Consider the following 27,954-nt stretch of genomic DNA (forward strand, 5'->3'; position numbering starts at 1 on the left):
AAGCAGATGTTGGATTGACCATCTTTTCCCAAAGGCAAGGCATCAAAATCACAGTGACTCTAGACTACATTTTCATAATTTTAATCATTTTACTTTGTCGACATAGGTTAAACACTATGCATCAATTCTTCTTGGTTCTATGTCATCTTTTATTTGAAGTACATGGCTTTTCCTTAAGTCTTTCACTACTACAGGTACTTTCCATACTCAGCATACACCATTTTTGTTTTTACTCAGATATTTTCCAACTGAGTCAGGTCTATATTCATGCAACTGCTTATGCTCAAAAGCTGGTAATTTCATGATAAGCAGCTCTTTAAACTTGCACTCTGGATTTCCTACAAATTAACACATCAGATCCAATGGCTTGTATTTAGTTCACAGTAGGTTTTCAATATTCAGTACCAATGTCTCACCACTGTGCAGTATCACACTCTTCACTGATGTTATAAGGTCTACATTTTGTACTAAGGGAAACACTCTTTGTCACTAACTAAAGTAGTGGTGCCCTGAAGTTCTTTCACTATTTTACTCTACTTATACTTTCACTAAAACCATCTCTAGCGCTGATTACTCACCCATTTAAAATAATATATATGCTATCTACCAAAGCCATCTTGTGGACTTCGAGTACCACTACTACTAACAGTTCCTGTATATTTAGTGAAAGATCAATTTACGCTAGCAAATTAACATTAAAAAAATTATGGTGGCTGAAGTAATGACAATTTAGGTATTGTTTTACCAACAAATTAAAATTTTAATTTTAAAAAATTATTAAAAACCAGCTAAATTGCGGTCGAATTAGAAGAGGTAAGACTATCTCACTTCAAAACAGTGAAGTAGCATATTCAAGGGAGATAACCTGAAAGCTATTTGAGGAGACTTTTGAATAGAAAATTTTATCAAATTGCAGTGTTTAGAGCCAATGCTGAAACATTGCATATATATATTCTAAGAGTAGTAACCACTTATTTAACAATTAAGTTTTAGACTTGGATAATCACCAATTAAAAGTAAACCCATAGGCAGCTTGTATATCATCATTTAGTCCTCTTTCCATGCTGGCATAGCTAGGACATTTTGACAGGAACTGGGAAATTATGCCAAGCTCTACTGTCTGCTTTGGTGTGGTTTCTTCGGTTGGATGCCCTTTCTAACAACAACCACTTTACAAAATGTACTGGGTGTTTTCTTTTTTTTTTTTTCGTGACACTAGCAGCAGTGAGGTCACCAGGTAACTTGAGACAAGACCCCCTCCTTAGTGGGGAGTAGTATGAAGGAGGTGGCTTTGTGCCAGGTAATGAAAAGTTAGAGTATGAACAGAATGACAAAAACAGAAGATATATGGCTACCTTAGCCAGAGGGAGGGGGAAGAAGAGAGAGATTAAGTAGGTGAAAAAACACTTGGAGAAAATTATCCAACTATACAGATTGTTCCTGCAAGACCATCAACCAAATCATGAAAGATGCTTCCATGCATTACAGACCAGAAGCCTCCCAAAGTACAGATGGTTTTATTGGTTTCTTAACCAACAAGGATGACTCTATGCAATCACTTGACCTACAAGAAATAATCAAACTGCCTTCAAATCTCATCCTATCATTTTAAAATAAGAAAGAAACATTGAATAGACTCCTAACTACATGGACAAGATAGCCTTGGCTGAAATACCTTTTATCGTAGGCTTGCTTGAAAGAAAACAAAGCCTAGCCCCAAACCACCAAAACCTATTGGTATACAACAAGGGTGTCTAACCACTACTTGGTGAAATGCACAGTATGGTCTCCCACAAAGCAAAGGTATGGTACAGGTGGAACAGTGGGGCTAAAGATCAAACTAAATTCTTTGATTGATTACTAATGTTCCATAGGTCTGCTCCAGAGATGATCTGAGGTTAAGTAACAACAATACTTTCACAAGTTTCAGAAAAGTTATGGAAAACAACTTCCATCAAGAGGTAATTTAGTTTACAAGTTCCAACCAAAAAAATATTTATGACAACATAAAATACAAACTTAACTGTACAACTAAAATAACTTTTCAAACTTAAAACCACTTCAAACACAAACCAACATTATTACACTTAACCGAAATAATATTCAGCCTCAAGCATCTAAGCATTTATAGCAACAGAGCAAATTATGATAATTATATTAATTATCAATGAGAAGCATACATTTAAAATGTGTGTTGCTCATACCAACATACAAGGTATATAACATAATAACATTCTTGACTGGTAAAATCATCTCATACCAAAATTGCCAAACTCCCAGAATTTGGAAACTGGGGAAAAATATGGTTCTAAAACCTAAAAAAAAATTAAATCAAGGCATCTTCATCAAGACTTTTTAAGTACACTCTAAACAAAGGAATTTTTTTTAAAAATAAAAATAAAAAAAACTCGGCTTACACATTCCCTTTTTCTATTCACAATATGGATTTAGTCACTACATTATCACCACACTACTAACTATCGACAAAAAACATGAAACTTAAAAGCAACAAGTTAACATTAGCAAACGTTTTGACTGTTTCCTGCCCTCACTTATAAAGAAAATACTAAATATCTCCTTAAAACAACACGAAGAACAGGCTAGTTAATTATTTAATGAGTTGCCAAGTGTATAGCATGTTCAGAATCTGTTATTTTTCAATATATACATGCGAAAGTGAGAAAGAAATGAAGAGGGTGGTCTTGGGATGTGCTAGAAACAACAGCCAATTCTCCCTTAAATCACTGAAAATATTTACTTTTTTTCTTTCTTTTTACCGAAAAGGCTTCTAAGTGCAAAAATTGGCCAAAATCGAGGGGGGGGGGGGTGTCATATATATCCGAAACGTTTTTTTAATAGAAAGATGCCCACACCTCATCATTTCGAAGGTTGTGGTGAAACTCCTCCTCAACCCCTCGGAAAAAATTTGTCCCACAAATTTCTTATTAACCTCAGTTAGCTGTTTGAAAGGTAACTGTATAAAGTTTCATTAAAAGATACGCATTTTCCTGACAGTTATGGGGGGGGGGGGGGGGGTCTGGTCGTATGAATTTTCCAAAACTCCTTATATCAACCCTTCACAAAAATTCATTCCAACAAATCCCTACATATTCTGAATCTACAGCATCTCAGCGGTATTTGTTGAAAATTTCGTTAAAAAAATATCCATTTTTCTAGAAGTTATGAAGCAACAAAATGGGGGAGGGGGTACATATCTGTAGTTATGCCAATTTGTTTTAATTAGAATAAATTAACTCCCTTCGACAATTAGGGGAGGCGCTAGCCCTTAACACTACGCACTTGAGTACATATGTATAAGTATTTCAAGTTGACCAGTCAAATTCCTGTGGAATTACACCGTGCCGTTTTAAAGTGAAGACACGTAGATCAGTATAGACTTGGATGTACAAAATGATGGAATGGAAGGTCACAGCTAAAACGGTTTGATTAGGCTTGCTTGATCAGTGATAACAGTAATAAATGTCGAAGAGAAGCAATCTCCACTTCTTATCTTCTAAATTAAATGTGGAGCCTTTGTATGAATTGCTGTTAAAATTCAAAATTACAATTTTAAATATATTGCTTTAATAACATTATAGCGAGTCTCAAGGTACACAACTCACTTCAAGTGCTTTCCCCTGATACACGAAAACTAAATTAGAACAATGATTCAAAGTGAGGAGTGATCTTCAGTTCTTTTCAAATTAACAGAATGTTTATATTAACAAATAGAAATACAGCTTAAATTAACTTTTTTCGTTAACTGGCAAATAACAGAGGTAGCTTACAGAATTTAATGAAGTAAAAAAAAATCTTTTTAATAATAAAACATCAAAATTTTTCATTGAAAACTAAATGAACTGCATTTTAAAAATGTGAAGAAATGCTTTTAAGAAAATAGAATTAGGATTCATGGGAAACGATATATTTGGAACACAACACTGAAGTAAAGAACAGAAAGAGGTTTTAATGACTAATTTCATAGGAATCTCTCTAAACCAGCGACCCCAGGGCGACGGTGTTCCCTGGGAAAGATAATTTTACTTAAATCTGTGTTTAACTTTGGGGGAGGGGAGGGTTAAAAAAAATTCCAGGTTTGAGATTTGGCTGAAATATTAAAAAGGTTGAAAACGACTGCCCTAGACGTTGTTCAGACAAATTTTCAAGGAAAAAAGCTTTTGAATTTTTCAGTAGAATTATAAGAACATGGAGGTACATAATTTTATACTAAGTTGGTAATGCCGTTAAACAAATCTTTAAATCACATACATAGCACAAGAACCAGTGTATGTACACACACACACACTCTCTCACTCTCTCTAATGGAAGCCAGTTACAGAAAATTTTATATTGAAGACAATTCCAAAAGACCTTTTAAAGAATCTATTGCTATTCAAAGCAGAAACATTTCACGGCACCAAAGAAAAAGAAAACAGCATCTCTATAGTGCAATTGTGACAGTGATTATGAAGATTGTAAAAGATTCACAAGCGATGGTAAGATTTGGCACAGTGTGATGGGACGAAGTTCACTGCTAAACATTTTTGGTATTTTGAAGGGTTACAACACTGTCGGATGATTTTAAAAGATAGTGAAGATTCCTACTGTTGGAAAATAGAAATGTCAAGTAAGAACCATTGACATATTCAAAAAACAGCTTAATTATATACAGAATTAATGGTAATTGATAGCACAATCAAAAGCATCATCAAACAATAAATAATAGAGATAAGTAATTGTTAGATAAAGAGAACACTGAATATGTACAGCCAGTGAACTGAGGTTTGCATTTAATTCTAGGGTGCAGTGTCCTTGGATTTAGCAGTCCTCGGAAATGATTATCTTAAAAATATGGCAGAAAATGAAGCAAAATATAAGCACAATTGAAACAAATTGACCCCAAAAAAAAAAGCTGAGAAGTGTTTACTTCATTTACTTTCAAATTTTAGCCTAGAAGAGAGGACAGTAGGGTGGATATTCCAAAGAATTAGTTCTAGATATCTGAAGAGGAAGGATTGGGTGACATGTTTGGCAAATGATTCCAGAGACAATGAGAGGAAGCAAAAAAACAAGGTAAGACAGGAAGACTTGTAATTAAATTTAAAACAAGGGGGAAGATATAACTGCATTTTGCAAGTGGTTGTAGGGTACTTACAAACAAAACTGTATTCTTAGTTTTATTGTTATATTTTACTTTAAAAATAGACTTATTATTTCTAGTCAAGTGTGTACTTGACTTTATCATCTGATGAACTGGAACAAGATGTTTAACCGAATTTTAGCCAATCAGTACTTCAGGTCTAATGCATGTAATGGTGAACTAATACACAGAAAGTATTCTTACATCATCATCGTTTAACGTCCGCTTTCCATGCTAGCATGGGTTGGACAGTCGATAGACAAAATTTTTGTTTGACTCATCCATTTATTATACCAGTGGTACAGATTACTTTATCTGCAATAAGACTAATCGGATATAACATACATGACACTGACATGGCTGTGTAGTATAAAAAGTTTGCTTTTCAATCACATGGTTTCTGGTTCAGCCCTATTGCATGGCACCTTGGGCAAGTGTCTTCTAATATAGTCATGGACCAAGCAAAGTTTTGTGAGAGGATTTGGTAGACAGAAACTGAAAAGAAATCTGCTATATATATGTGTGAGCAAATAAATATATATATATATATCATTTAACATCCTCTTTCCATGCTGGTGTGGGTTGCAAGGTTGTGGTAACAAGGCTGGGAGCCATACCAGGTTCCAATGTCTGCTTCAGCATGATTTCTACTGCTGGATGCCCATCCCAATGCCAACAAGTTTACAGAGGGTACTGGTTGCTTCTTACATGACACCATCACCAAGTAACTTGCAATAAGTAAACATATATATATCAGAAAAAGAAAATGGAGATTGGCAAAATAATCATCATGCCTTATATGTGTGTGTGTGTGTGCGCGCGTGCGTGTGTATGGCGACAGTCACATGAGAGTCACAGAGAGGATCATGTGAAAGACATGAGAGGGTCTTAGCTCAACTAATTAGGGAAAGAGTTACTTTAGATGAGATGCAGTTTGGGTTTGTGCCAAGGAGAAGCACCACTGACACTATATTTCTGGTAAGGCAGCTGCAGGAGAAATTCCTAACCAAAGATAAACCTCTGTACTTCGCTTTCGTTGACATGGAGAAAGCCCTCGACAGGGTCTCCCAATCCCTTATCTGGTGGTCAATGTGGAAACTAGGGATAGATGAGTGGTTGGTGAGAGAAGTGTACAAGCCATGTACGGGGATGCTGTCAGTAAGGTGAGGGTTGGCAACAAGTATAGTGAAGAATTCTGGGTAGAAGTAGGGGCTCGTGAAGAATCAGTCCTAATTCATCATAGTCCTCCATGCAATAACAGAGGAATTCAAGACAGGATGCCCCTGGGAGCTCCATGCTGATGACCTTGCTCAAATAGCTGAGAGAAGAAGTTTCAGGTGTGGAAGCAAGGTCTAGAATTGAAGGGGCTTAAAGAGTCAATCTAGCAAAAATCAGTCTTAGTACGTAAGAGGGCAGACAAATCACAAATCTCTTCAGGTAGATGGCCTTGCTCGATCTGTAGAAAAGGTGTAAGTAGAATCTCCATAAGATGTATCCAGTATAAGCTATGGACACAAAAGAGGTGCAGCAATATCAAAAGGTTAACTGGGAAGATAGATTGTGTGTGTGGCAAATGCACAGCAACAATAAACACCAAAGATGTGCAGAAAACAGATTCCGTCACATGCCAGTGCCACATGACTGATCCCATGCCGGTGGGACGTAAAAAGCATCTTTTGAGCATGGTTGTTGCCAATGCCACCTGACTGGCTCCTGTGCCAGTGGCACATAACAAGCACCATTCAAGCGTGGTCATTATCAGTGCTGCCTGACTGGCTCCCATGCCAGTGACATGTAAAAAGCAACATTTGAGCATGGCCGATGCCAGTAATGCCAGACTGGCCCCCATGCCAGTGGCACGTAAAAAGCACCCACTACATTCTTGGAGTAGTTGGCGTTAGGAAGGGCATCTAGCTGTAGAAACCTTGCCAGATGAGCTTAGGCAGCCTCCTGGCTTGCCAGTCCTCAGTCAAACCGTCCAACCCATGCCAGCATATCTGCTAGCATGGGAAAATGGACATAAAAATGAAATAAATATATATATAACATACATATGGCCAATGTGGATCACCAGGCTACATTTTAGTCTCCAGGGGTTAGGATATAGCAGCCTTTCTATATTATTTAAAAAGTTTCAAGCAAAAGAAAAAATTTTTTTCATCTCCATCAAAATTAAAATGTATCTATAAAATAGTGAGTTAGATCAAAAAACCAAGTCTAAAATTTATTAACATCAGTTTGCAGAAACAAACTTGCTTCAAACAGATCCTCTGCCTCATTGAAACCCTTAAATCTGATTTGATTTGATTACTTTCATATCTGTGAAATTAAAAATTTTGACAAATATTACATTTTACAGTTAGTCAGAGTTGGTAAAACTACCAACTAACTCCAGCAACCCAATAATTGCTGCCAACTCTTTAATTCTGAGTCCATAGCTCACGTAGGGAAAAATACTGCTTATTCGGACCTATTTAGGACATGGTGTTTTTTGAAGTTTGACTTCATGAATACAACCTATTGTAAATCTTGCTAGGTGCACTAATTGAAAACTCACAAATGACTCATTAGTTATGGAGTGACTCACTGCTACTGCAGCCAGCTGTACCTCCCAATAACTAGGCATATCTAGGTTAACTTGTTTATTGAGTATTACTCTTTTTATCAGCAACAAAGCAAGATGATATCATAATGACTCAGCCGGCTATAAGTCTCTGGGACAATAGCATGGGTGTGTAAAGCAAATAAAAATTTGCGTTGAGGAAGTTAAATCAGACCATGAAGAAGCTCACAAATGTAATGGCAAGTAAGCAATACACAATAAAGACACCCTTCCTTTTGTTAATTCAGAAAAACAGATACTAAAACCAATGCAAACAAAAAGCATTAACAATATCTATTCTAGTTCAGATGTGATAATGCTGCATGAGCAGCAAAAATATTCCCGCTTATGTGGATTCTAAAACTGCAATTGAAAATAAGACAAAGAATACTCCGGTATTTGTCCCTTATTTTACATTGAGAAACTTTCACTTATGTTACATAGAAAGCCAATTCGTAATTTATAAAGCAAATTTTGAATGTAAAATGAGAATATAAATAATTTGCTGACAAAGAATAGTCCAAAATGTATTCTTTATTTTTGTTACAGAACTTTTAGTGATGTTAGATAATAGAAGGGTAATTAGCAATGATAAAGCCAATTTTAAATATTGCATAAGCATACAAAACATGTAAAAACAACATTATATCGAAGTAGCAATTTTTTTTTTGATAATACAATTAATTACAAAACAACAGCTACAAATTATGTACAAACATACCTTCTGGAATGCTTCTGATAATCATAATCTCTAGTGGCTTTTCTTCTTTTTGATTTGCAATATCCATATGCGTCATCATCATAAGGAGAATCTCGACTAGGAGATCTGCGCCTTCGACGTGATTTTGGCATCTGGAACAAAAACAATCAGCGTTAAAAATGCTGCAGTATGCTACTTCACAATGGTTTTCAGTTACTTTAAATATCAATGAATATGCAAGTGTTAGATAATCAATTCTTTGATTTCCCCAAATCAGATGAACATAAACAATTGATCATTATGTGATTAGCATTGCTGAGGTCAGATATTTTCCCAGACTACACACACACACAACACTATTTCAACAGAGTACTGAAAGTCAACGAACACTCCAAAATTGAATGCACTTCACAATCACCCATTTATTGGTCCCTATTGATAAGTGAACCAAGCAATAGGAAGAGAAGTGTCAGTTACATGGGCATTTTGCATATAAATTTCCTTACTGATTGAAAACGTCTATCTCAACATTCCATCAAAGACTTCTTTGCTTCTGTAAGATACATCACAGCATCAAAATCATTTAGTTGCCAATTTGCAAAATAGAACGAGCCTCTGAAATCTGATCTTTCGTCTGGTAAATAGATACAGAAGGTTTGGGAGGATCCTAAATTAATTTTTACATAATCCACCATATCTTATTGTGAAAATGATTCAATCAATTATTCTAAAATATAAAGAAAAACCTGTCCTATATATATATAACTTCATTTCTTCATTAATTAAGTGTAGTAAAATATCTAATGATGTTAGCTTCATGAATACTTATAAAGCTGTCAGTGTCTGACAGAAAAGTAATTCAACTACAAGTAGATCAGAATTATGTCCCATGCATAAGTTCTCTACCTTTTTTTCTCTTCACGCAGCAAAAGAGTAGAAACACAAAAAAAAACTGATGATACACTTACATGGAAAGTATTAAAATAATTTGTAATTTTACAAAATCAACAAACAGTATGCAAATTTATCATACATGTATGTAACAAAAATAATAATTACAGGTGTATCAAGAGACACTAGAATATATTTTTATCTTCTACCACTATATATTTATAAATGCTCATAGACTATCTAACAATATCCATTACTGCCACAGGGCAATATATGAGAAGCACTGCATTATTAATTGAAAAATATTTAAATGCAAACAAAGTAACAATGCTGTTTAAATTTTATACAGAAGTACAGATACATGTGTATTGACATCATATACAAATATATGTGCATATATAAACATATATGTAAAATGTAAAATAAACATAAGCATATATACAAACACACAAACACACACACACACATGCATAAACATAAACACACACACATCTACCTATCTAACATTTCATGTAAGTTGCCCAGACCAAAACCACTCTTTCTCTCCAAGCATCCCTATCTTCCATGACATTTTTGAGGTCTTCTATTTCTAACTCGAAATTCCATAAGATCGATCAATGTACACCATTCTGGGTCATCTGATCTGAGAATTCCCATGGTTTGGGATCCAGAAGGAACACATTCAGTAATACAACTTTCCTTCAATAGCAGTGAACAGCATACCATGTCCTCTGCTCTTCAATGATTGAAGATATGTTGGGTGATATTTCCACGAAGTTTTTCTTTTGTCAAACATAATAGATTTCATGATTTGTTCAGAACAACACACAACACACATGAAATGGTGAAATCGTTCAAGCCTATGGTGTATAATCACACAATGTTGGGTGGAGCAACTAAAAATAGGTAATAGTCAAGATAAACTGGTTCAGTTAGAGAAGTACTGCTCACATCTGCAGTGTTGTATGTAGATTTATACTTTCAGCTATCAACAGACAAATAAGGATTTTAAATCTACTAAAATGCTTAAATTGCATTGCTCATTGTTCAAGTGAACAAGGAGCACTTTCTGTAGTGATACAAACCTAAAGCATACACTCTTGAAATACAAGAAGTCAATGTCAGTATCAAACTTCAATATTTGCACTCTACACACAATGTTAGTCATTGGAACTCATAGCATTAGCTACTGATCATTGACCTGAGAAAAGGATGAATATTGGTTGAAGCATCCTCCTAAAAGAACAAATAATAAGATAGGTGTAGGAATGCTACTCGGTTCACTTTCAATACAGATCAATATCAAGAGCTCCCTTCAGATCTTCTATTGCTACCTTCAATGAAAACATGCAAACCACTGATTTCATGCTACAATCCACAAGTATATCTGATGAGCATGATGTATACCTCTTCTATGAACTATCATTCATAGTTCATGCAATACCAAAGCACAATGTCCAAATCATTAGTGACGATATGAAAGCACAATAAGTAATCAGCAAATGTCACAAGCATTCCTTTCATGAAGGAACCTATGGAAATGGCACATATTTCGAGCATTTTCTGATTAAAAATAGCTGGTTGTTGTCTTGACACTCAGTTTCAGAAGTTGAATGGAAAGTTATGGACTCGTATATGTACAACAAACAGTGCTGGCTCATCTCGATTACATCATTATCAATAAAAAATTGATCAATAGCAGACATGTGTAAAGTATTTAACTCTTTTGAAGTCATATCATCCAATCATTGAATCATACTGGGTCGTTTCCAGCTGAGTATGCATGCAAACAGAAAGAGGAAACCTCCATGGATGCAAACAACTATCCAACACACACACACACACAAACATATGTATACACGTTTGTCTAGTCATATATATGTGTATGTATGTATACCAGTGTGTAGATGCATATATATGTAAATATATATATATTTTTTGTATTGTATATATCATCATTTAACATGTTAGCATGGGCTGGACAGTTTGACACACGGCTGTATTGTGCTCCATGTCAGCTTTGGCAGTTTCTACAGCTGGATGCCTTCTCCTAACACCAACTACTTCAGAGTGTACTGAATGCTTTTTCCAAGGTACCAGCATCAGTGGGGTTACCATGTACCCAAAGAACAAGATCCTTCAACTGAGTAGAGTATAGAAGGATATCAAAGTGAGGGGCAGGAGCTAATGTTTTGCTGAAAAGGTGAATACATGGCTTCCCTATCTGAGAAGAGATGTGAGGTAAAAGTACAATGTTAATGAGAGAGAGAGAAAGAGAAGTAGGATAGAGGAACAGCAAAGGTGGGTTGGTAAGTGTACTACAGTGAAAATCAGTTCGGAGAGAAGGAGTGAAGGAAAGGATGAGTGGATCAGGGAGGTAGCGAGGGACAGTAGTGGGGATACAATACAAAGTGTAGTGGGGATAGGTCGTATTGTTTACAGTACCAGAGTAGTACTACAGGAGATTGTTAGGATGGGTGTTAGAAGACAAGTTATGAGGGAGGCTTGACCACAATGTTGCCAAGGTGGACATGTCTTCTTAAACACAGCACATTATGTCATTAATCTCAGTCCCGTTATCTCTTCCAAGAGGACTAATATCTTGAGGTGTCTTCATGTCTTCCACAGGCTCCTTCAATGTTCTGTAATCAGCACTTCTTTATACAGCTGTCCTCATCCATCTTTATCATATTACTATACCAGCGCAATGTTCTCTCCCACACACCACATCTGATGCATCTTATGCTCAATTTTTCTCTCGAAACATTTGTACTTTGTCGTACATGAACACTTACATTGCACATTCAGCCAAGCATTTCTTTCTAGTCTTTCTATGTCCTCTGCATTCACAGCCCAAATTTTACAACCGTATAGTATTGCTGTTCATACACAGGGCTGAGCAACCTGCTTTTCACAGAGAGAGACCTTTTGTTATGAACAGGAAGTAATAGTTCTTTGCTTACAGTATCCCGACACCTAATTAGGTCACCAAAGTAACAAACTATGTACTACCTCTGAGGATCATCCTGGGCATTGCAGAAAATTTATATCCTATATGCTCTTAGTATTTACTGCAGCTATGCATCTGCCACAAACAAAGCCTACTTAATCTACTGCACTATTTTTTTTTTTTACAGAATTTGCTGTAAGTACAACATATGGTATTTCTACCAACAGCTCTTCCACATATTGAACAGAGTCACTTGCCTGAAGAGATTAACATCTTGCCTGTCTGCCCTGCTAACTAAAACCTTGGTTTTTAAATTAACTGTAAGGCTCTTTGATTCAACATAAACCTGTACACATACACATCCAAGCGTAGGTCAGAAAAATCTCTTAGAGTCAGATTTTCTGCACCTGGATTCTCCTTCTTGTCACCAACTTCACTTGATTCCAAGCAAAGTAATATTTTTCCATGATCAGACATGTTTGCGTAAAGGATTGAAAATGTTCGTATGTTGGTAGCAGTTATTTACAAAACAAGGAGACACAAAAAAAAATATATAAAAATGCGTATATACGTGCGCACACGCACACATAGATACATATAGATATCATAACCATCGTTTTACTGACCACATTTCCATGCTCAGATGGGTTGAACAGAATTTGTTGAAGCGGATTTTCTACAGCCAGATGCCATTCTTTTGCCAACTCTCACCCACTTCCAACTAAAGTAATATTTTTCATGACCAGACAAGCTTTCACAGAATATTGTAAATAAAGACCACTGCTTGTGTGATAGCGAGTCATTTACAACTATCACATACAGATATATATATACGCGTGCTTCTTTCAGTTTCTGTCTACCAAATTCACCCCAAGGCTTTAGTTGTAAAAATAACAATTAATAAATAATTTATAAGTTGTTTTAAAATAAGGAGTTACTTTTCAATCACCCTGTATATAAAGACGCCTACATATATATTTCAACAAGACAAAAAGACCAGTCAATTGCATTTGTTGATATAACTAGATAGAAATCAGATGGTTCTTTGCAGATTGTGACAACTCAGAGACAAGGCTGAAGAGTATCAAGTTACATTTTTGGCTCTTGTTAAAATGGTTTCATCTACACTTGTACAGAGAACAGATAAGTTCACATGTACTCATACATGCTATACAATTATATACACATATGCCTCGTGGTACATACACACATATACACACACTTCATACATACACATAAGTGTGTGTTTATCATAACCATGATTGTTTAATGTCCATTTTCCATGGACGGTTTGACGTGGACCTGGCCAGGTTCCAATTGTTGTTTTGGCAAGATTTCTACAGTAGGATGCCCTTTACGTGGTATCAACATGCCAGCATGGCTGCATTCTATGTGGCACCAGCACCTGCATATATCTTGTATATATATATATATATATATCCCAAACAGGAGACTGGAAAATTTTTGGTATTATTTATTCATCATTACACATGTTTCATTTGCTAAAAGGAGTTACAAAAATGTATATGTAATCTCCTATTAGAAATTCTTCAGTCAAAGAATCAAATAATATTATTTGATATTATTCACATGTAATGAATAAATAATACCAACAAATTTTCTAATCTCTTGTTTTGCTATTACTCTGCAGAAAATATTTTCCAGTATTGTCAACTCTTATGCATACCTCACACAATGATAAAGCCAATGTGCTCCAAGAAGACACAGCTTAGATTTTAACCATATCTACATAATATCATCATCATTGTTTAACGTCCATCTTCCATGCATGCATGGGTAGGATGATTGACAGGAGCCAGCTAAGTAGAAAAATTACCCTAGGCTACTGTGTCTGTTTTGGCAAGGAATTTATGACTGGATGCCCTTCCTACAACCATGGATAAATATATACACATAAAGACACACAAATATATATCATCATCATTGTCGTCGTCATTGTTGTTGTCGTTTAACGTCCGCTTTCCATGCTGGCATGAGTTAAATGGTTTGACTGAGGGCTGGTATATACATATATGGTATAGCCGTGAAGTAAAAGTTTGCTTCCCAACCACATAGTTCCAGGTTCAATCCCACTACATACCATCTAGTCTTCTACTATAGCCTCAGGCCTATCAAAGCCTTGTGAGCAGATTTCGTGGACAGAAACTTAAAGAAGCCCAACGTGTTTGTATTATATATATATATACACACACACACACACACACAGGCATTGGCGTTTATATACCCATAACTTAGCAGTGCAAGACCAATAGAATAAGTACCAGGCTCAATTCATTTGGCTAAAAGTTTAAGGTGGTTCCTCTGATGACTGAAACAAGTAAACGATATCTGCCTTGACAAATTCCCTCTTATCCATGCAAGCAATGAAAAGTGAACATTAGATGAATACAATACACACAGTGTTGAGCATAAATATATATTGCCTAATTAATGATGGGCCATCTAAAAGCATAGTCAGACAGGTTCATAAGTTAACCTTATGTAAGTAAATCTTTAATGCTAACATTTAAGAGAAAAGTCAAAGGATACATCCTGTGATGATCAGCTAACTGTGAAAATGTGCCACGGGAAGACACCTTTTTTCTACAAATTATACTTAATTTATATAATTGCAATTATAATTTCGCAGCCAAGAATTTCTCATATGCTTATATATGTATTTATATATGTGCTTGTGCCACATAAAAAGCACTCAGTCAACTCTGCTGAGTGGCTGGTGTTAGCACTCAGCTGTAAAAACCCTGCCAAAACAGCTAAACAAGTCTGGTGCAAGCTTCTGTCAAACCCTCCACCCATGCCAGCATGAAAGGCAGATGTTAAACGACGACGATGATTATATATGTATAGGATAAGGGTAAAGACACCTTTTGGTCACAAATGACCATGGGATTGCACCAAGGAAGTTCCCCTCTGAAGTACAAGTCCAGGCAAGGTTGTTTGTGAAAGACCAGCAGTCACCCATGCATACCAGTCTCCCCTCTTCATGCCCCCCAATGTTGTCCAAGGCTGATATAGCTCAGAACCAGTGACGCTGTAACTCATTTGTACAGCTGAATGGATTGCAGCAATGTGAAATAAAGTGTCTTGCTCAAGAACACAACACACAGCCCGGTCTGGGAATCAAACTCACAACCACAAGATTGTAAGCCAGATGCTCTAACCACTGAGTCATGTGCCTTCATGGAGGAGAACTTTCTAGGTGCAATCCCATGGTCATTCATGACCAAAGTGAGGGGAGGCTTTATTTTTGTGTGTCTATATGCATACACACACACACACTGGCATGGAAGACATTAAACAATGATATATATACATATATATATATATACACACACACACACACGCATAAATACACATATACACATATGTATACATATATCATTACAACAGAATGCAGGTTACATTCACATAAGACTAACAGGTAAAGTATTTGCATTTTAATTATGCTTGTACATCATGTCTATGTATGAAGCCTTGCTCTGCCTATTGTGAGCTCAGTCTCTATGAAGCTGTATGTGTTAGCATATAGTTATGATGAGCATGTGTGTACATGCATGCATGTATGTATTGTTACCAGTCTGAGTCCTTATTTGCAACTGTTTCTTAGCATTATTAAATAATGGCATGTGCTTGCGTATAAGCATACTTCCCTGTCTGTAATAGAGTGACTGGGGATCTATTGCCTACCAGGAACAGATTGTGGAGGATTGTGAGGATAAAGTTTACTTCCCAGCCTTGAGGTTTCAGATTCAGTTATATTGTGGGGCATCTTAGGCAAGTGTCTTCTATTATAAGCCCTGGGCCAATCAAGGCCTTATGGCTGGATTGATAGATGGAAACCGAAAGAAGCCCATCATATGCATGTACATTCATTTCTTGCAGAAAGCATATCTGGGATGTTTGTTGTTCAACAGACCGAGAGATTAACAGATCATCTCGAAACAGGCAAGGGTTGGCATCAGGAAGAACGTCTAGCTGTAGAAAACTCTGCCTCAATATAATCTTATCTAACCCATGCATATATATATATATATATATATATAAAAATGTTGACAATACATACACACACATAAGCATAGATGTGGTTGTGTGGTAAGAAGATTGCTTTCTATCTACATGGCTCCAGGTTCAGCCCCACTGTGTGACATCTTGGGCAAGTGTTTTCTATAGTGTCAGGTCAACCCAAGCCTAGTAAATGAATTTGGTAGACAGAAACTGAAAGATGTCTTGTGTGCGCATGTGTGTGTGCCTACATTTGTCCCCCCACCATCACTTGACAACTGGAGTTGGTTTGTTTACATCCCCATCACATAGCAGCTTGGCAAAGAGACTGATAGAATAAGTACCAGGCTTAAAATAAGTATTGAGGTCAATTCATTCAACTAAGAAATTCTTTAAGGTGGTGCCCCAGCATGACCACAGTCTAATGACTGAAACAAGTAAAAAAATTAAAAAAGGTAATGTACACATACACACGCTACTTCCAAAGTTACTATCATATGAGTGGTAATCCTGGAAATATACTTTTGAAACCATGGTTAATATCAGGAAATAAGGCATACATACAACAATTCAAATTTATTACATTTCCCAGCATGTATTCATTTACTCATTGCCTGTCACTTAGCCAAGTATGAACACTCATCCATCACCTCATATTAATTCTCTTTCTCACCATACAATGTAAAGCATGACTGGAGAAATCAACCAACACTTACTGACTGTAATTATAGAGATAGACAGAATCACACGCACAGTCATGGCATTATGGTAAAGAAACCTGCTTGTCAACTACATGACTTCAAGTTCAGACTCACTACACTGCATCTTGAGCAATAGTCTTCTACAGCTCTACTGTAGTGTTTTGATAGTGAAAGCTCTGTGAAGATTGTCTTAAATGTACATGTATGTGTGTTTCTGCGAATGTTTACATTTTCTTCCTGACTACAAGTCATGAACATATCATTTCAACCTCAAAGTGTGTGGAGTGTGTGCTCTGGGTGTTACTGTGAGGTAATGGGAGTACAATATTCATCATGATGAGTATCTATGCCACAAATGTGAAGGTAATTGGCTTACAGCCAAGCATGTGTTTGACTGGTGTTTATCGACCTTAGTGAAAATGACAGGTGTTGTAATGTGTTGATAGAGCCTCCAGTATATGTGCATGTGTGTGTGTGCGTGCGTGTGTCTATTACATGTATGAATAAGTTTGGATGTGTCTATGTATTTTGATTAGTGTGATTATGGTTGAGTCCAGAGAATGAGATAATAGTGTGTGTGAAAGTTTGTTTTAATCTTGCGTTAAATATGTGGGTAGAACAAGTGTGACTTTTTGTGTCATGTTTTTTTGGTTGTCTTTGGGTGCATGATGGTCTGGATGTATAAATATGTCAAGTATGTGTGGGTGGGGTGTAATGGTCAAGTCCATAAGGTGTGAAAGCTTGATGAGTTAGAATGCATTCCAGCTCATGTTAGTAATGTGTCTGGTAAATTGTTGCATAGGTTAACATGAATTGGTTTGAGACATCAGCTTCAGTGATCTGCAGAACTTGGACAAAAATGGTAAGCAATGAAAGTAGGGGTGGAGTTCATAACACAGGCAAATGTCCCTGCAAGTGTTCAATGAAGCAGCCAGACAAGTGTCATGCAGTCTGTTCAATATACAAGGAGTTGCAGCAGGAGGATTTTAAAAAAATAAGAGGAATTGGAGCAGGAGTCAATTATATGGGAAAAGTAATGGTTGGCTCAGGTGGGAAAGTGGTGTTGGAGAAGAAAAGACAAGTTCTGCAGGTGTTTCTCGCTTCCTTGTGAGTCTCTCTCTTCCCATGAATTATTAATTTTCTTTATATTTGACCGATAAAAGAAGTTGTTACAACATTATTTTTGTTAGACGTGTATACACACGTGACTTTGTTCTTTATGGTTGATAATTTTATGAAGCAGGAATTCTAAGTTGCCATGTTTACATTCTATTTTCAAGACAGGCAGCATTGAGTGGTAGGTAGGTAGGTAGGTAGGTAGGTAGGTAGGTAGGTAGAGGTGTGTGTGTGTGTGTGTGTGTGTGTGTGTGTGTGTGTGAATGCTGAGAAATGTACTGGGAATATCATGAGGGTTATCCTGTTGAGAAACTCAACAACCACTGTTCTCTTCTGCTATATAACCCATGCAACAAACTCCCAGAAATAGGTGTTGAGTAATTCTATCAAGGATTGTCCACCAAACAGTGCAATCCTGGCACATTAACTTCTCTCAATGGAAAGTTTAATGCTCAGCTAAAGCCTATAAGTTCACTCTTCACTTTCAACAAAAATACAACAGAAATAGCAAGCACAGCAAATTGCTATTAGTATGTTTCAGAACTGTGCAGATCCCTGTCGGCTACATCTTCACTTGAAAGAAGTGAACTAAAAGCACACTCATCAAGCTTATGGACTTGACCATTACACCCCACCCACACTCAAGTGTAAAGGCTGGACCTAACCCATCTGAAAGGATTTTATAGTTTCAGTCAACCCAAATACAATAACAAGGAAATGATCTGGGTATGATAGCCTGGTACTGTGAATTGCATTGTGACGTAAGATTAAAGAAGTGCAGACTGCATTAGATGCATTTTTTTTTTTAATTAATAAACGAGAAAGAACAATACTTTAGATCCTCACTTCAATTTCACATTGCTGCTTTTCATCTGAAGTAATGAGTAGCCTTTGTATGTGCAATTTAACCCTTTTGATACCCAACTGCCAGAGATCAACTTTGGTTCTATAATGCAAAATCTTCCTTTTAAAGTGCTCTAAATTTACAACTTCCATCAAAATTTCATGTTAATTTATGTTCCAATCACCAGCTTAATAATGATGAAGTTATTTTAACTAAATTCATCCATATTTTCAAATTTTATTGCAACAAAGGTAACACTTTTCAAAAAAAAATATGGGAACAAAAGGGTTAAGATTAAATCACCTTTGTTTGAGCTCACATCACTGTTAAAGATAGTCGTGTCTCTAGGTATGCTATGTTAAAAGGATCCTATATAGCACGGTTTTGTTCAGTGTCCTTTTATTTGTTTCAGTCATTTGACTGCGGCCATGCTGGAGCACTGTCTTTAGTCAGGCAAATCGACCCCAGGACTTATTCTTTGTAAGCCTAGTACTTATTCTATTGGTCTCTTTTGCCGGACCACTAAGTTAAGGGGACACCAGCATCGGCTGTCAAGGGATGTTGGAGGGACAAACACAGACACAAACATATACATATATATACATATATATATAGAAATATATAAATATATAGATGACAGGCTTCTTTCAGTTTCCATCTACCAAATCCACTCACAAGGCTTTGGTTGGCCCGAGGCTATACCAGAAGACACTTGCCAAAGATGCCATGCAGTAGGACTGAACCCGGAACCATGTGGTTTGGAAGCAAGCTACTTACTACACAGCCACTCCTACACCTATAGTGATTTTTTTTTTTTTTTAGGAATGCCAACTGCATCTAGGAATACTAATTTCATTCCAAAGCCTGGCCAAAATAACTTCATTCATACACCCAACAAGTGATCAGGTCTATGAGACAGATGAATATGCAATAACTTTAACCTGGAATTTAGTGAAGCTGCAGAAGGCAAATTATGTAGTAATTGTATCTGCATACATTCTTTCTTAAACACTTTAAACACCAACCCAACTGTAAATGGAAGAGAATGTTCAAATGTAATTCAAATCTCAATCCAAATCTTCCTTTTTTTTCTTTTAACATTTTGATATATCAAAATATAAAAAAGCTATTTTATTAAGCTCTTACATAATTCATTAATTTAAAACTTAATACAACGGCAATATATTCTTAAAAGAACTCAAACTAGGGATTTGTATCAAATACACTACTGGTATTTGGACTCATAAATTCATAGCTTTTATTTATCAAATGGTGTAATATCATATCACCTAAATGATGGGAATAAAAACGCAATTGATCTAAATGAACACAAATATACAATTTTCAAATTGTAAATTTCATTGTTATATTTGTACTCATAGATAACAGAATTATGCTTAAATGTGTTAAGAAATTTCCTAAATTATGAATAAATATGAATCTGTTAATCTTTTGTTTTTGGAAGGTGCCATGGAAAAAGCACCCATGCTGGTTCCTCGTAAAGGGCACTCACTACACTCTGTAAAGTGGTTGGTGTTAGGAAGGGCATCTAGCTGTAGAAAACTTGCCAAAACAGACACTAGAGCCTAGTGCAGCTCTCCAGCCTGCCAGCTCCTGTCAAACCGTCCAACCCATGCCAGCATAGAAAATGGATGTTAAATGGTGATAATAATGATGATGATCCCCTCCATCCATTTATGTTCATACTGACTTTTTTTGGAATACTAATATATAGGCGCAGGAGTGGCTGTGTGGTAAGTAGCTTGCTTACCAACCACATGGCCCCAGGTTCAGTCCCACTGCATGGCACCTTGGGCAAGTGTCTTCTACTATAGCCTCAGGCCGATCAAAGCCTTGTGAGTGGATTTAGTAGACGGAAACTGGAAGAAGCCTGTCGTATATGTATATATATGTGTATGTGTGTGCTTGTGTGACTGTTTGTCCCCGCCAGCATTGCTTAACAACTGATGCTGGTGTGCTTACTCCCCGTAACTTAGTGGTTTGGCAAAAGAGACCGACAGAATAAGTACTAGGCTTACAAAAGAATAAGTCCTGGGGTCGATTTGCTCGACTATAAAGGCGATGCTCCAGCATGGCCACAGTCAAATGACTGAAACAAGTAAAAGAGTAAAAGAGAGTAAAATGTATATTGTTGGCCATTTGGATCATAAAATATAAAATCACCATCATCATCGTTTAACATCCGCTTTCCATGTTAGCAAGGGTTGGATGATTTGAGGACTGGTGAACCAGATGGCTGCACCTGGCTCCAATCTGACCTGGCAGAGTTTCTACAGCTGCAGGAAACCAATGACTAAGTGTTGTTTGTACGAAGTCTCTTACAATATTTGTTCTGTGTCCAGTTTAACATTTTCTTGTTACATCATTGGGATCTATTTTAAAACGGGGGCGCCAGTTTTCATTTATGTTTTATGTAGTGTTTTTGGTACGGAAAGACTTTCAAACTTCGTATACTTATCTATTTTGTGTTATAGAACAGAAAAATATTTTTGTATTCATATTTATTTCATGTAAAAAATTGTCTTATTTCGATAATTTCTACTAATCACTGACGTCTATTCAGTTGAAAACAGTTAGCGCTCTAACGGTGTATATCGTATTAATCCCCTAACCCTAACACTAACCCTAACTAGACTGTTAACCGTAACCGTAACCCTAACTTGAGAATCCAAACTCTAAAATTGTTACACACATAGATACGCACAGCGTAATTTATTATATAAACAATATATGCATATAAATTACGATTAAACCAGATGAAATATGTCACAGGGAATAACATTTTTATGACCGCCCAGCAGTAACTCTATTCAGCTGAATAGACGTCAGTGATTGGTTGAAATTACAGAAATACGACAACTTTAACATGGAATAACTTGCGAATTCCTTTTTTTTTTGTTAAGAAGACTAAGAGTAAAAGATGTTTTATATGACACATTCTACCAGTGTCCCAAGTTTCAAAGTGTTTCGTTAAGAAAATACTGGCGCCCCCGTTTTAAAATAGATCCCATCATTGTGATTGGTCTGTTGGAAACCAGTAACTAGCAGCATTATTTTCACAATATAAAAAATATTCCACTGGATTCATAGCATTCTAATAGTACAGTTATTCTTGTAAGCAGAATTGGTAAGAGCATTAAGTTGGCCTCATATTTTCAAAAATTGAGTGCTTAACAGTTTTGTTCCTCAATTTCTATTGAAATTCACTGCTTTTATTTCAATTAATTTTGAAAACACTAAATTTAGTAAATAACTTTTGTTAAAAAAAAAAAAATTAAAAAAAGAGCTCTAGGTGTGTTGGAATCAAATGGGTTAATTTCTATCATCATTATTATCATCACTTTCATGTCTACTTTACTCTGCTTGCATAGGTTGGACAGACTCTGTTAAGGCGGATTTTCTACAGCCGGATGCCCTTCCTGTTGCCAATCCTCATCTGTTTCCAAGTAAAGTAATATTTCCCCCATGGCCAGATGTATCACACAGAAGGTTGGAAACAAAGGACACTGCTTGAGTAACAGTGACACTCATTTACAATTATCACAATGTCAAGGCAGGTTTTTGTCTATCAAATCCACTCACAAGGCTTGAGTCAGCCTGGGGCTACAGTAGAAGACACTTGCCCAAGATGCCACACAATTGGACTGAACCTGAAACCATGTGGTTGGGAAGCAAACTTCTCACCACACCACCAAACCTGCACATAATAGCTGCATAATGTTCAATTGAGATATTGACATTGATCTCTTTGTTAAATACCTAAGCTGATATTAACATTGATTTTTAGAACCTTATTTTCTATTTTATATTGGATTCTACCAGGAATTTGTAGATCAAAATAGTGCTTATTAGAATGTGAGGTATGAAGCTAACATTGTTAATCTGTGAGATTAAATTTTCGAAGTTATTTCATGATAAAAATAAAATACATTAAGCCATTTTAAGCTTTTTAATAATGATCCACTTCAGAGTGCCTCAGTTTGTATGTTTCAAAAAACTTATTGTAAAATGTTTTTATTCAAATGAAAAACTTTCACTATCATAATGTAAGAAACTTTTGTTAAACTTTTAATCCAAATACCTGTTTAATAATGAAAAATAATCCATCTAAATTGCTGATTATATCTAAAATTAATTGAAATATATAGGCTGTGTATTTCATTAGAAATATAGTCATAAAAGGTTAATTCAAGCATAAATGTAACACAACAAAATCTATCCTTACACTAACTACAAACACCACATTCAAAATATTAAAGCGTAACTAATTGATTGTTACATCAAAATACAGTGACAACAGCCCAATCTGGTTTTCATTGTATCTAAAACACTGTGAAAAATAGAATTCTTTGTATTTCAAATGATTGTCAAATTGTCAACTAGGTAATTTAACACTGGTTTCATTACCCCACCCCCACTCGTGCGAGCATGAATGTTCAAATAATGAAATTATTTGTAATTACATTGTCCATTACTAAATGCCTCATAGTAAAATCTCAAAACAAGTATCAAATATTACACCAGTCCTACACTTCTCACAAATTTAATTTGCATATTTCCAATTGGATTAGCTTTCTTATTTCTTAAAGCTACTTAGAATTTAATGGCAAGTGTGATATGGACAATTTAGTTTATACATTTGAACGGAATCTGTACTGAGGCACATTATTTTTTATTTAGGACATGAACACCACTAACTCATGTGACACAGTTCAGCATTAGGAAGAGAATTCAACTATGAAAAACTCTTTCCAACCAATCATACTTATGTACAAAGTTATCACTCTATAACTCTATATGTGGAAGTTGAAATTTACAAGAGCAAACTTTTTTCAAACATTTGCGCAATGTTTTAGCTGCGTTTCCAAACTAAGGAGTCAAGAGGTTAGTGCAACACGAAAGCATGGAGAAACAGCTCCAGATAATGACAATATTCAAAATAAGGTTGCACAAGCTTCAGTAAGGGATCATGAGAAAGACAATATAAATGTCAAAAAGTGTGAAAGTAATTTCAATAAGAAAAAAAAATATCAGGAAAATAAAAGGTTTAATTTTGAAATGCAAAATGTAACGCAAAAATAGTCAGGAAGAAATCATACCATAAATATCATTTATCTGCAAGTTAACCATTCAAAGGATCTTCAATTCACTAAATTAATAAAGAACATTCTAGTCTCTTTTCTGATCAGAAGGAATTTCAAATCTGCTGAATAGTTTACCTTCTACATAAATGGCATTGCAAACAAAACACCTCAAAACCACTTAACCCTTTTGATACCAACCTGCAAGAGATCACCCTTGATTCTGTGACACAAAATCAATACTTTAAAATGATTAGAATTAAAACCTTAGAATTTTTATGTTAGTTTATGTTTCAAATACCAGCTTTAATAATGGCAGAGTTATTCTAAATTCTTCAATATTTTAAAATTTATTTGAAATAAATACAGTGTATTTCAAAGAAAATATGTTAACAAAAGGGTTAATTCACTGCTTGCTTTACATCCCCCCCCCACTCCACCATATACACTTGCAGCAAATCCACTTTCACTAATCCTTACTTGTGTTCACACTCAGATACAGAAATATTTTAGTTTAAAAAAAATGCAAATAAATAGGATCAGCCATCCTAAGCAGATCACTCAATTATTTTCTCTGTACACCCATTACGCGAAATCGGTATTTATTCAAAGATACTGATATATCACTGCACATTTCCAATTCTTCCCAAAAGAGAATTTGATTCTGCCAACTAGCAGATTGTCTCAATTTCCTAACATCTCCATGTTGATGAAAATATCTTCTTCACTAACTCAATTTCTTTCCACTAAGTGATCACTAATATAGTTTACACAGCCCATGGGCTTAACTCATTTAGATAAGAAACTCCCTTAAAGTACATCAAATCCCTCACCTCTGGCTCACTATATCGCTTACATTCCTACTCATTGCAGAAATCGCTAATCTATATACCACCTTCACATTCTACATAATTACAATACATGTCACCAGATATAAATATCCTCTATGAACAGAGACCTTGAGAACATGCTGCATTACAATGTTAACTTTTTTTTTTTTTTCACACACCAGCACTGCAAAATAATCCTCTCTTCTCACAACACAGCTAAAATCTTTATAATCTCAACAAATTACAGGCCTTTACAATCGATGACCTTTATGGCAACCAACCACAAGATATAACAATATTTGCAATTATAAGGGAATCATTTTCTCTGCAACTATGGAAAATATATTATCCTTGTATAGCTGACTCTAAAACACTGTTGATATTGAGTCAATGTATTCAACACGTAAACACAGTATGAATATACAGTTTTTCTTCCACTACTAAAACTTACCAGCAATATAACTTACTTTAACCCACTGCGTCTCAATTACCTTTTATGTTACCATATTTCAAGGCATATAAAATGAACTTTTGTTCAAAAAAAAAACACCCTAGGTCCTATCTATACATGAAGTTGGACCTCCCATAAGGTAATTTTTGCCCAAATTGAACTAAAACTTCCTGAATATGCCTGTGTCTTATGTCATCAAATACAGTATGTATGTGTGTGTGTGTATATATATATATATAAAGTAGTTGTATGCTGTCAACTTAATATGACAGTCCTACGATGGGAATAATACTACTGCTATTTAGCCCTCGGATGCAGCACAGCTTCCTGTCAACCTGGAGACATTTCCTGTGTCCTTATGTTTACAAGGGGAAGACAAGCACTTCCACTTAGTTAAGCCTGCACCCAGACACATATTTCTGAGTCTTTGCTCGTCATCAGTCTGGAGTAGCAATGGCCTGCTAGTTGGAGACACCTGTCAAGCTCTCGTAAACATATAATTCTAGTGAAACACATTCACTGATTTCAAAATTAGAAATAATACAGTTCTAAATCTCTTAGAGATTTATGCAGTAGTGATGCGATAAAGTAGTTGTATGCTATCAACTTAATGTGACAGTCCCATGAAGGGAATAATACTACTGCTATTTAGCCCTAGGAAGCAGCACCGCTTCCTGTCGGCCTTGACACATTTCTTGCGTCCTTATGTTTACAAGGGGGAACGAAATGCGTCAAGGACGACAGGAAGCAGTGCTGCATCCTAGAGCTCAATAGCAGTAGTATTATTCCCTTCATGTGACTGTCACATTAAGTTGACAGCATTATCGCATCACTACTGCATAAATCTCAGAGAGATTTAGAAATGTGTTATTTATATATATGTACATCACACCTAACACTACACACACACACACACATATATATATATATATATAACCTGGTGTTAAACATTCCCCTGGAACTTGTTTCCTATTTTTGCCCTTCACTGATTAAAATTCCAAACTGGAACATAATCTTTAACATATTAACCTCACCCCAATGTTTATAAACCTTGCTCTGAGAGGAACTTTCACCTTAATAAAACAAAAGGTGGCACTACTAAGCTGTTCCTAGTCTACTACTTCTGTTCCTACTTATTACAGAACAAGTCAAATGCATATTCTCTCCTTTCATTTAACTAAATTGCAACAATCCAAAATGATTATTATCCATATAACCAATTGAAATTTATCTTGAAAAAAAAAAAAAAAAAAGTGTGAATGCCTGCAACAACTACTGACCTCATGGTCATGTTTTCAAACCTCATTAACCATATCAAATTATGCTCCAGGACAAAATATCTATATCTGGCTGCTTCAGTAGCCTTTTCTCCTTCCTACTTCATTGTTGAAATGATTAGTTATTACAAGGCCAACCAATTATTTACAATTATGTAATTTTGCAAAATCTCACACAACAAATTATTATGGAAAGTAATTTTTAAAAGAAATTACACATTCACAGCAAAATCTTTGGAATATTTGTTTGATATTGCTTGCATGGCCCTCTCAACTTCTGAAGGAGCCTTCAAAATATACTGTACACCAGTTTTCTCAATCCTGGTTATTCTGCCAGAAATCAGGTCTTTGCTGATTTGCCTGTCCATCTCTTTTCTCTCCATAGTTCCTTCAAGAATAATCTTTGCATAGTCAAGCTATCTGGTCTTTCCTTTGGGCCAGTATGATGATGGTTGGTTGTGGATCCAGAGTTTGTTACTCTACAAATGTCCAGGTTTTGTAATGCATACAGAGTAATGGAAAACACTTGTGCATGCAGGAAGCCTAACTGCTTTTCATAGTAACATCCCTATCTCTACATGTTCACTCAAGTTTGGTTAATGCAGTCAGTGTCTGTACAATTCTCGCAAGGATTTTAGGTCTTGATCTTTTATCATTAGTAAAGTATTTTGCGGTATTTGAACTGTCCTGAACAAGGACAGAAATTAATAGCTTCTTTGTTCAGAAACTTCAAATGAAAAGGTACCATTAGTACTTGTTATAAGTGTGATTTTGTGATCTTTCATTTTTTACTTTTTCAGTCATTAGACTGCAGCCTTATAGCACAGATTTCCATCATACAGTTAACAGAGATTTTGTCAAACCTCAATCATCATCATTTAACACCCATTAAATATCATCAGTAAATCTTAAATTTGTGATATTCCTCCCTCAAATGTCTTCAAGGGCATTGCTCATGATCTGATTCAGAAAGATAAAGAGTGGGGAGAGGAGGCAGTACTGATGCACCTCTACAGTGGTATGGAACTAATCCTCTGGAGTAAAACTGTATGAGTCAGCTTAACCCATGTTGAATTTGTTGTAACCCATACAGCATCATGCTTTAGAACAGATAGAAAATCAACACTATGCAATTAAAGAAAGATTGTACCTGTAACACACACATCTAGGATAAGAATATGTCCCCTGGAATACCTAAGTTTAGTGACATATCTCTAAACTTAAAGACATTTACAGAACTTTACACCTTATACCTAAAGAACAGGTTTTGATACTCACAACAAAGCTAACAGTTCCATAAATCTCATCCATCTTAGTCATTTAGTTT

The 27,954-nt window shown here is 35.8% G+C and overlaps 1 protein-coding gene across 41 annotated transcripts in view; it reads right to left on the minus strand.

Annotated features, from left to right (window-relative positions):
- The window catches only part of LOC106877139 (dual specificity protein kinase CLK2), a 107,237-nt gene that overhangs the window by 50,260 nt on the left and 29,023 nt on the right, over nt 1-27,954 (minus strand). For all 41 annotated transcript variants that reach the window (XR_016241383.1, XR_016241384.1, XM_089350365.1 and 38 more), the window contains one exon: nt 8,464-8,594. Coding sequence is in view for 39 of the 41 variants with exons in the window: in XM_089350365.1 (XP_089206491.1) it covers nt 8,464-8,594 (131 nt within the window). In the remaining 2 variants the exon portion in view is untranslated. The remainder of the gene's footprint in view (nt 1-8,463; nt 8,595-27,954) is intronic.

This window comes from Octopus bimaculoides, chromosome 4 (genome assembly GCF_046866305.1).
Source record: "Octopus bimaculoides isolate indiv1 chromosome 4, ASM4686630v1, whole genome shotgun sequence".
NCBI lineage: Eukaryota > Metazoa > Mollusca > Cephalopoda > Octopoda > Octopodidae > Octopus > Octopus bimaculoides.